General features: G+C 40.2%; 1 protein-coding gene across 2 annotated transcripts in view; it reads right to left on the minus strand.

Annotated features, from left to right (window-relative positions):
* The window catches only part of LOC109872675 (connector enhancer of kinase suppressor of ras 2), a 54805-nt gene that overhangs the window by 26931 nt on the left and 15750 nt on the right, over positions 1-12124 (minus strand). For both annotated transcript variants that reach the window (XM_031808398.1, XM_031808397.1), the window contains exons 6-8: positions 7878-7997; positions 7571-7630; positions 4693-4761 (exon numbers count right to left, since the gene is read on the minus strand). In XM_031808398.1, coding sequence (XP_031664258.1) covers positions 4693-4761; positions 7571-7630; positions 7878-7997 — 249 coding nt within the window. The remainder of the gene's footprint in view (positions 1-4692; positions 4762-7570; positions 7631-7877; positions 7998-12124) is intronic.

Consider the following 12124-nt stretch of genomic DNA (forward strand, 5'->3'; position numbering starts at 1 on the left):
TTGAAGCATGAGGAAACCTTTAGGAAACATTATGCTGAAGCACTGACATTCCCACAGAATAAATATTTGAGAACATTCCCAATGTCAAACCAGTTGGAGAATGTTTCGAGAACATTAACAAAATTGAAATTAAATGTAACCACGGTTGAACTTTTAGGAAACATGACTTTTAATAGAACCAGGAGGAAACCTTTTGAAAACATTTTGCTGAAGTACTGAAATTCCCACATAAGAACGTTGTTTCTTAACTCTCTCTTAAGTAATTGAGAACATTCCCAATGTCAAACCAGTTGGAGAACAAACCAAAATTGTTACTAAATGTAATCATGTTGTAACTTTTAGGAAATGTTCTGTTTAAAGTAACGAAACACCATTAAAAAAAGGTTTTTCGTGAAGTTCCTTTAATGTTTGGAGAATGTTCCAAAGCCAAGCAACAATACTGCACCATGCCCAGAAAGTTGTGGGAAGATTGTATGCAAAAATAACCATAGGACAACCATGTTCTTACCAAGCTCTAAGAAACATATGGTTCTCAGAAACGTATGCGCTAGCTGGGACAAAGCATGTAATAAGCTAGCTAGCCTCTGGCCCTCAGGACAAGTTTGCCAGTTGTAGGCTTCTATTGGATGTTTGCCAAGGCATGTGACCATTCAGTTAAAGGCACAGTCAACTTAGCATATGTAAACTTCTGACCCAATGGAATTGTGATACAGTGAATTTTCAGTGAAATCATCTGTATTTAAACCATTGTTAGAAAAATGACATGCACAAAGTAGATGTCCTTACTGACTTGCCAAAACTATAGTTTGTTAATATTATGAAAGTTCATTGGCACAACTACTGTCTCATGTTTCTGGACACAGCATCATGTCATAAAATGTATAATCTATGTGATTGGCTGATCATACAGTAAAATAGTTTTCCATACACAGTAAAAATAGGCTACCGCAACCACAATGTATTAGTGTATCTTTGTTAAGGTAGGAGGAAGTACTGTGCCCTTTACCTTTTAAAAATATATCACAAATGTGCAGTTAGGCCTACTAGAAATGGTCCCCTACCGAGCTAGGACACTGCCCCTGCTCAGTATGACAACATCACAAGTGGCCTGATTAATGCATCCACCAACCCAAACAAATTACAGAAAATGCCACAGTCCTCCCAATCCATTGTTTATATTAGTTGTTAGTTTATGCCAGCTGTTTTCATACTACATCTCCAATTCCACTAGAATCATATTTACTGGACTTTAAATAGCCTGGAGGGCCTCTGCAGTAACGACAAAGAGAAACATACACAGACCTCAATGCAAAGTGACACAAACAGTAGGTCGTGACCTCTAAAGCTGCCACTGTTTCATCAGTGGATGACGTAGCTACTGTGGCTTCTGTACATGTGTGCATAAGCCACAGTAGGATAAACAAACATTTACTTCTGGCAAAAATAGAAGGAATGCGGAATGCTGCAAAGCTTTGATTTTGATCAGATTGTTATTAGAATCCTCATCAGCCAACGCCAATGGCGAGAGCTAGTCTTAACGGGGTCTGACAAATAACGGAAAATACATTACAGACAAACTACTTTACAATTTACATACATTTAAAAACATTAGCATGTAGGGTGTGTGTGTGTGTGTGTGTGTGTGTGTAGCTATCAGTTACATATACATGTCAGTACATACACACAACAAGAAGGTCACATGGGGGAGAGGAATTGCGCCGTGAGGTGTTGCTTTATTTGTTTTTTGAAACCAGGTTTGCTGTTCACTTATGCTATATGAGATGGAAAGGTGTTCCATGCAATCATGGCTCTGTATAATACTGTAAGTTTCCTTGAATTTGTTCTAGACCCCGGGAACTTGAAAAGACCCCTGCTGGCGTGTCTGATGGGTAAGTGTGTGTGTCAGTGCTGTGTGTAAGATGACTATGCAAACAATTGGGAATTTCCAACACGTGTACAGGGTTGAATCATCAGTTTCTGCCCATCATTTATTTTATTTTATTCTGTCACTCTTTATATCATCTTGGCTTCTTCTTCTTCTTTATGATGGGTTTAGTCACATAATTTTTCAATTTGCAGTAATTCAGCCAGTCAGATGTGCAGCCAGACTTATTAGCAACTCCGTTTGCCCAATCTCTGTCAACCATACATTTTTCAATTCCTCATCAACCCATGGAGCCTTAACAGTTCTTAACTGGTGCATGGTTTTGGAAACTTGGCTTTCCTGGATATAGCCCCTATATTGTAATCACTGCATCCAATGGGTACAGATACAGCATTAGAACAAAGTTCTACAATATTAGTAAAGACGTGATCAATACATCCAGAGGGTCTTGTTTCTGTCGTGTTTGTAAACACCCTGGTATGTTGATTAATAACCTGAACTAGATTACAGGCACTGGTTGCAGTGAGACGCTTCCTCTTGAGCGAACAACTTGATAAAAACCAGTGAATATTCAAGTCCCCAAGAAAGTAGACATCTGTTGACATCACATACACTATCAGGCATTTCACACAGATTATTTAGATACTGACTGTTAGCACTTGGTGGACTATAGCAGCACCCTAGAAAAAATAGGCTTTAGATGAGGCAGATGAACCAGCAAACCACAACACTTCAATAACACTTGACATGAGATCCTCTCTAAGCATTACAGGGATATGGCTCTGAATATATACAGCAACACCTCCCCATAAGCATTCCTGTCTTTTCTATAGATGTTATATCCTTGTATTGATACTGCTGTATCAAAGGAATTTTCTAAGTCTCAGAAATGGCTAATATATTGTTATCTGATGTTAAGCAAGTTATTGATTTCATTAACCTTATTTTTTAAGGCTACATATATTAATATGGGGCATTTTTTGCCCTTTCCTGGATAGCTTATCAGAGATAGACATAATATGGAAAATAACAAACAAAGCAAGAAAAAACATTATTCAGGAGTCCATCAATCAGTTGGTGGTGTGTGTGCTGTGGGATTGAAAATATGAACCCACAGGCTTGGCTCTCACATCCTTTGTAGGCTTTTGGGAGGGAGGGTGGACAATGAGCCTGTTATAGCGGATGTAAGCAATGTCCCCACGCGCTTTGGCAGGTTTCATGGCTGGGATAAGTTCTTTCCTCTTCTGGCGCACAGCTTCAGGATAGTCCTCGTTGAGGAAGATGTACGTTCCTCTCAAGTTATTTGCTCTTTTCAGAACAGCTACCTTGTTCTTGAACATCAGGAACTTGACCACTATAGGCCTGGGTTTTCCAGTTCTGTGTACGTGCTCCACTTCAATCTTGCTGTGGTCCATCTTCAGTTTCTCAATTATCATTTCCCTCACTTTATCCTCAGACTCCGTCCAGGTCTCGTGGAGATTCTGCGATTCCATCCACAACAGTGTTGTTCCGCCTTGATTGTCCCTCGAGATAATCTGAGTTCTCCGTCATTGTTATTATGGATTCAAATACAGAACGGATGTCCTCTCTCAATGACTTACAGATGGCTATTATCTTGCTGTTCTCCTTTTTAAACTCATCGATCTGACCTTGGGAGAACTGCAAACTGTTCTTCAGGTCCTGGACCTCTCTGGTCAGATCATTCATTATTTTCTTAGTTGACTCCAGCAGTATTTGGACAAAACACTTGAAGCTTTTTCTTGTTGTTGTAACAACTGCTTGTAGAACTATTTTTGTTTGTTTCAAAGTTCCTTCACCTGTGATAGAGAGACACCACTGTCATCAACGGTGCTTCTACCGGCTTTGGTCTTTGTCATGGTAGCAATGTAAGCTATGCTGTTACAGACCGGGCCGGTCACAGGATAGATGGAAACCGCAACAAAGAGCAGGGATTCAAACAGTCACACTCCCGGGACAATCCGTGGTCCTAGCCACAAGAGCAGTAGGCAGTGTACAAGCTGCTAAGGAAACCTGGCTAGCTTGATAGCTAGCAAACGTTAGTTAGAAGCTACTGTAGGATAGCATCTGCACCAACGTGGCTACTTCTCTGGAGTGAAATAGATATGTTATTGTTTCTTGTAATACAGTGAACGTCCCACACCTTAATGTGATGTTACATGTTGAAAATTGTTTGAAAATAAATCAGTTAATTCATAGTTATTTTACAAAAGAAAGCCACAAGAAAGATGTGTTTCAATGTATCTACTAAAGAGGAGAAAACATTGATGTAGATAATTTGATTAACCATAACTAAGGTATCTATTGATGAATATAGAGGAGTGATTTGACTGTCCTTTTTGCTGTTTAAAGTGAGATCAGATGAAATGGATTGTCCAGTGCTGCCAACCCATGTGCGTTAAATGAACCGACTCGGTTACATTGGGAACTAAAGGCTCATGATCAATTAATGACTATCCAGACCCCTGTATCCTTACAAGTACATTAAATCCCTAACTACCAGATACTAAATGATTAATTGAGGACTAATTAGGTACTAGGAAGAACTAAATAAGCACCTTGTACTTGGCTTCCAAAGGCAACGCATTTAGTCCCCAGACAGGCTGGGCTAGAGGAGTATAGAGTCTAGGAAAGCAGACGTTTCTCATTCATGATAGCTGACCTTTCCTGACCCAGACTGAACAGAATGTATTTCACAGACCCTGAGAGAGATCCTGTAGGACTAAATGACATAACAGTACTCAGTGCTGTACTCAGTATCCACAGTGGAACACTCAGTCTGGACTCACCACAGTTTGGTGATTGACCTGAATAACCTCGTCTCCCGCATGGATCTTCTTGCACTGGTCAGCTGGAGACTGCAGAGACAGTGACAGACAGTATCCAAGTAAGACAAGTAGAGGTTAGGACACATAGACTGTGCCATCATGGCAATATAAACAGACAGATCATTGTCATCAGAGACCTTTGTCTATGGTTTGTCAGTATAGGTCATATACTAACTACTACGTAAGTATACGCTTTGGCCAACTACTTTGAATTTATTGTCATGCCAAACATGACATACAGTGCCTTTGGAAAGTTTTCAGACCCCTTGACTTTTTCCACATTTTGTTACGTTACAGCCTTATTCCCAAATTTATATTTTTTAAATGTAATCCTCACCAATCTACACAGAATACCCCATAATGACAAAGCGAAAACAGAAATACCTTATTTACATAAGTATTCAGACCCTTTGCTATGAGACTCAAAATTGAGCTCAGGTGCATCCTGCTTCCATTGATCATCCTTGAGATATTTCTACAACTTGATTGGAGTCCACCTGTGGTAAATTCCATTAATTGGACATGATTTGGAAAGGCACACACCTGTCTATATAAGGTTCCACAGTTGACAGTGCATGTCAGAGCAAAAACCAAGCCATGAGGTTGAAGTAATTGTCTGTAGAGCTCCGAGACAGGATTGTGTCAAGGCACAGATCTGGGGAAGGGTACCAAAAAATGTCTGCAGCATTGAATGTCCCCAAGAACACAGTGGCCTCCATCATTCTTAAATAAGCAATCGGAGGAGAAGGACCTTGGTCAGGGAGGTGACCAAGAACCCAATGGTCACTCTGACAGAGCTATAGAGTTCCTCTGTGGAGATGGGAGAACCATCCAGAAGGACAACCATCTCCGCAGCACTCCACCAATCAGGCCTTTATGGTAGAGTGGCCAGATGGAAGCCACTCCTCTATAAAAGGCACCTGACAGCCCTGCTTGGAGTTGTCAAAAGGCGCCTAAAGACTCTCAGACCATGAGAAGCAAAATTTTCTGGTCTGATGAAACCAAGATTTAACTCGCTGGCCTGAATGCCAAGCATCACCTCTGGAGGAAACCTGGCACCATCCATACTGTGAAGCATGGTGGTGGCAGTATCATGCTGTTGGGATGTTTTTCAGCGGCAGGGACTGGGAGACTAGTCAGGAGTGAGGCAAAGATGCCTCCAACAGTACAACGATCCTAAGCACACAGCCAAAACAGCTCAGGGGTGGCTTAGGGACAAGTCTCTGAATGTCCTTGATTGGCCCAGCCAGAGCCCGGACTTGAGCCTGATCCGACATCTCTGGAGAGACCTGAAAATAACTTCGTAGCAACGCTTCTGATCCAACCTGACAGAGTTTGAGAGGATCTACAGAGAAGAATGGGAGAAACCCCCCAAATACAGGTGAGCCAAGCTTGTAGTCATACCCAAGAAGACTCAAGGCTGTAATCACTGCCAAAAGTGCTTCAACAAAATACTGAGTAAAGGGTCTGAATTCTTATGTAAATGTGATATTTCTGTTTTTCATGTCTGAAAACCTTGCTTTGTGGTTATTGGGTATTGTGTGTTGGTGGATGAGGGGGAAAAAACTATTTAATCCATTTTAGAATTAGGCTGTAACTTAACAAAATGTGGAAAAAGTCAAGGGGTCTGAAAACTTTCTGAATGCACTGTACATGGCATGGTAATGAACAAAGGAGTTGGCTAAAGCAAAGACTGATCTGCAAGGGGAGGCTACGGTGGCACAGCTTTAGAAGACAGATAAATTATGGTCCCCCCCCCAAAAAAAATGTCCAGTAACAGTCTAAAGAATGTTACTTTTTTTAAATGTATGTTTTTAAATGTATGTAAAATGCAAAAAGTATTTTGTCTGTAATGTATTTTCCGTTATATGTCAGACCCCAGTAAGACTAGGTGTTGCCATTGGCGTCGACTAATGGGGATCCTAATAAAATAAAATAAAAAATATAAATCTCAGCCACCATTTAGCAGCAATTGAAAAGACCAGATGAGTTATATCACTTGACATCACCAGCCTATATACCTCCCTTCATACCGTGGTACTACGACTGCACACTTAGTACAATATCTCCAGTATTTTCCTTCCATAGGGGCTCGGAAATAACAAAAATGATCAGTCACAGTGTGTGTCTGAGTAAAACTTAAACATCACATTAAACAGCAGCACCCACTCCCCCTCCATCTCCTACAGAGAATCCTCCCCATCCCAGTCCTGCTTTGAAAGTGTTGCCAGTTAGAAGAGCTGTGGTTCTCTGTGCAATACTACCATCTGTAAGCCTCTGTCACCCCTCCTCTGTTTCACCCCCAATTAAACACCCAGATGTTAATTAGGGTGTTCACTATTTGCTGCATTAATTGAACAGTTATCCCAGAGCCCCAACCAGAGGAGCTGATCTTTATAGCACTACAAGAAGCTCATGGGTCAAAGAAGAAAGCCAATGGTAGGAGACAAAAACAAAGGTATGGTAATCTCTCATGGACAGACTACAGTACGTAAACATAAATGGTACCGTAGATCTTTCATGATACAATGGGATGCATGAGATAACGAGCAGCATTAGTTCCGGTGCTTTGGACAAATCACGATTTCGCAGCTGTTAGCATCTTTTGAATTTAAGAAGGGGAGGGGACATTTGGCCCATAGAGTTGCCGGTTCCGATCTCTTCTCAACACATATGGACCCAGAACTTAATCGAGCATCTGACCAATTACGCAAGACTTTAGTTCTGGGTTAACCGAGATTAAAGGTATGGTGGCAAGAGTGGGTATGGTTAGCAGAGAATGTTTAAAGTAAAACATTTGTTTTACTACAGGGTAACAGGGTCCAGAAAGTAGACTTACGTTCTCAGTGGTCCCAGTGATGACATGAAGGCCGTCGTATGTAGATTTGATGTACATTCCCTAAATGAGAGGAAAAAGGCTGAACATTATTAAACTTAAAAGCAGAATAATGTAGTAATAATGATGAGACTTACACTTCCCAATATCTTGTTATGAAACTTGTAAGCAACAGCAAACAAAGTGAGCCTGTTTTCTCTGTCATAGAACTATCCTGTCAAAGACTGAGTATCTTAGACAAACTCCTTGTTCAGCTCCTGTGGAGGTATGATTGAAGGCATCTATAGTATAGTATAGAGTGAGAACTAACCAGGCCTTCGCTGGGCATGATATTGGTCAGGTGCACCACCTCCAGATGGGCCGACTGGGACACCAGCGAATCAGAGGACAGCGAGATGATGTGGTCACAGATCCCAGACAATGTTTTACACTGCAGACAGAAGAAGACAGGAAGGGATCATTCTATATGCTGCATCTCACACTGACAACTAGGTAATATGAATTACTGCCTGAATAACTATCATTCTTTGGATTCCTAAATGATACAGGTAACACCAACATAAAGTGTCTTAATAGGGTGCTGGGCCACAACGAGCCGCCAGAATGGCTTCAATGCACCTTGGCAGAACTCCATTGAAGGGATGCAAAACCATTCTTGCACAAGAAATTCTATCATTTGGTGTTTTGTTGATGGTGGTGGAAAACACAGTCTCAAGCGCCGCTCCAGAATCTCCCATAAGTATTCAATTGGGTTGAGATCTGGTGACTGAGACACACATTTAAAACTCCATATACTCCTTTCCCAGCTAGCACATTTGGTACCTCGGAAGTTGTGGAAACTAATCATTTTGATTTCACATTGGTTGTGAGAACGAAGCCATACGTTTCCAGACCGGTAAAACTGAAAGTTTTCTAAACTTTCTAAAAACAGAAGTGAAAATTTCACCTGTTCTGGAAACGTTTATTTTTAGGTTGCAGGGAGGTTCTGAGAAAGTTTTCCTAGGAGGTTTAATTAACGCACTTTTGTGCGCACTGTTTCAATAAGATGAAGTCAGACGTTTACATACACCTTAGCCAAATACATTTAAACTCAGTTTTTCACAATTCCTGACATTTAATCCTAGTAAAAATTCCCTGTCTTAGGTCAGTTAGGATCACCACTTTATTTTAAGAATGTGAAATGTCAGAATAATAGTAGAGAGAATAACAGCTTTTATTTATTTCATCACATTCCCAGTGGGTCAGAAGTTTACATACACTCAATTAGTATTTGGTAGCATTGCCTTTAAATTGTTTAACCTGAGGGCAAACGTTTCGAGTAGCCTTCCACAAGCTTCCCACAATAAGTTGGGTGAATTTTGGCCTCCTAGCTTGCACATGCTTTTTCAGTTTTGCCCACAAATGTTCTATAGGATTGAGGTCAGAGCTTTGTGATGGCCGCTCCAATACCTTGACTTTGTTGTCCTTAAGATATTTTGCCACAACTTATATGCTTGGGGCCATTGTCCATTTGGAAGACCCATTTGCATCCAAGCTTTAACTTCCTGACTGATGTCTTGAGCTGTTGTTTCAATATATCCACATAATTTTCCTCCCTCATGATGCCATCTATTTTGTGAAGTGCACCAGTCCATCCTGCAGCAAAGCACCTCCACAACATGATGCTGCCACCCCCTGTGCTTCATGGTTGTAATGGTGTTCTTAGGCTTGCAAGCCTCCCCCTTTTTCCTCCAAACATAACAATGGTCATTATGGCCAAACAGTTCTATTTTTGTTTTATCAGACCAGAGGATATTTCTCCAAAAAGTACCATCTTTATCCCCATGTGCAGTTGTAATCCGTAGTCTAGTTTTTTGGCGGTTTTGGAGCAGTGGTTTCTTCCTTGTTGAGTGGCCTTTCAGGTTATGTTGATATAGGACTCATTTTACTGTGGATATAGATACTTTTGTACCTGTTTCCTCCAGCATCTTCACGAGATCCTTTGCTGTTGTTCTGGGATTGATTTGCACTTTTCGCACCAAAGTACACTCATCTCTAGGAGACAGAATGCGTCTCCTTCCTGAGCGGTATGATGGCTGCGTGGTCCCATGGTGTTTATACTTGCGTACTATTGTTTGTACAGATGAACGTGGTACTTTCAAGCATTTGGAAATTGCTCCCAAGGATGAACCAGACTTGTGGAGGTCTACAATTCTTTTTCTGAGGTCTTGGCTGATTTCTTTTGATGTCAAGCAAAGAGGCACTGAGTTTGAAGGTAGGCCTTGAAATACTTCCACAGGTACACCTCCAATTGACTCAAATGATGTCAATTAGCCTATCAGAAGCTTCTAAAGCCATGACATAATTTTCTGGAATTGTCCAAGCTGTTTAAAGGCACAGTAAACTTAGTGTATGTAAACTTCTGACCCACTGGAATTGTCATACTCTGAATTATAAGTGAAATATTTGTTGGAAAAATTACTTGTGTCATGCACAAAGTAGATGTCCTAACCGACTTCCCAAAACTATAATTTGTTAACAGGAAATTTGTGATTGAAAAACAAGTTTTAATTACTCCAACCTAAGTGTATGTAAACTTCTGACTTGATCTGTATTTTTTAACTCCAATCACAGATAGGACATATGGCCTTAGCTATTAATCATGCCAACACATTTCTTTTTCAACCTATAATCTTCTGTTCTCTATCCATGACCACACTGACCACACTGACCACACTTAACAAGATATAAGATAGAAAGAGTTTTATTGATGCTGAGAACAGAATGTAATAATTTTTTTAGAACATTACTAAACTTTACTTGTGGTTTTTATGGAAAGTTTTCTTAATGTTATGAGAACAACTTGAGAACATTACTTTAAATAGAGCCTTTAAAAAAATATATATATATTAATTTAACCAGGCAAGTCAGTTAAGAACAAATTCTTATTTTCAATGACAGCCTAGGAACAGTGTGTTAACTGTCTTGTTTAGGGGCAGAATGACAGATTTTTACCTTGTCAGCTTGGAGATTCAATCTTGCAACCTTTCGGTTACTGGTCCAACACTCTAACCACTAGGCTACCTGCCGCCCCAACCATGAGAAAATCTGTAGGAAATGATATGCTGAAGTACTGAATTTTGCACAGAAAAAAGTTCCCTATAAACCTAAAATTGATCAGCATTAAAATGAAAATCCCCATTAAAATGTATCCAGTTTCAACTAGAGATATGTTTGTTGCATGCTGCGTCAATGTCGACCTTCTGCATCTGGAGTGGAAGGTGGCAGAGCTGCAGCAGTGTTTGTCAGACCAGGAGATTGCAAAAATTGGTCTTATCACAGAAATATCTGTAGTGTCTTCCCCTCTATAGAAAGGTGAGACTCTCACAATGGTGTTTTCCATTTAGCTCTACGAGTGTCAGGGGACTCGTCTGAAGCCAATACTGCTGATCTGCCAGTAGTGTCTGAACAGTTTGGGCTACACACTAATATGACCACACCATCAAAAGGTTAGACTCTCATGTTTTGCTCTAGGATGCCCACAAGTCTCACAAGACTCATCTGAAGGTAACCCTGTACCAGATGTTTTTATTATGAAAGTACTTTAGTGCCAAAAAGGGGTTAAATATGGGTAAAAAAATATAGAAATAATTTTCTGAACTTATCTCTCAGACATAGGACAGGCACTTCAAAACATAGTCCAAAAATAAATACAAATGATCTGTTTTGACATGATGAATATGTCATTCAATGTGTTTCTATAGGCTAATAGCAGTAAGGCCAAATTCAATGTTTCATCAAATAACATTCTAAATCAAATAGCAAAAAATTATCCTTGGTATGACCTTCTTAAAACAATTCCATATGTTAGCGTAGTAGAAACCCAGCCCTGGGCCCTTAGACCTTCTATTAACATTCTTGGAACAATTTGAGAACATGACTTTATATAGAACCATGAGAAAACTTGTAGAAAATCATTATACTAAAGTACTGAAATTCCCACAGATTTTTTTTTTAACCTTCTCTGAACTATTTGAGAACATTCTCCATGACAAACCAGTTGGAGAACGTTCCTAGAACATTACCAACATTTAAATTTGAACGTTTAGGAAACATTCAGTTAAAGTAATGAAATACCAAGAAAACAATGTTTTCTTGTCATGTTCCTTAAATGTGATGAGAACGTTCCAAAGCCAAGCAACTATCCTACACCATTCCAAGAAAGTTGTGGGAAGGTTATATGCAAAATAACCATAGGACACAAAAATCACCTCAGAATGTTATGTGCTAGCTGGGTTGAGACCCCTCTTTCAGAGTCACTGAGATCTCTTCTTCTAACCATGGTAGCCAAAATAATGGGCAACTGGGCATTTTTATACATGGAACCACACCTGTGTGGAAGTACCTGCTTACAATATACTATGTAATCCTCATTTAATCAAGTGTGTCATGACGTTGCCCTCTTTGGGTACATCGAGCACCATCCCCCGCTCTCTGCTCCTACAACCAGACTGCTGTGGTCAGAGAGAGGTCGTAAATTCCTGAGAGGAGAGGATCTCCTCATGGCCACACAGTATA

The sequence above is a fragment of the Oncorhynchus kisutch genome, linkage group LG28, assembly GCF_002021735.2.
Source record: "Oncorhynchus kisutch isolate 150728-3 linkage group LG28, Okis_V2, whole genome shotgun sequence".
Taxonomy (NCBI): domain Eukaryota; kingdom Metazoa; phylum Chordata; class Actinopteri; order Salmoniformes; family Salmonidae; genus Oncorhynchus; species Oncorhynchus kisutch.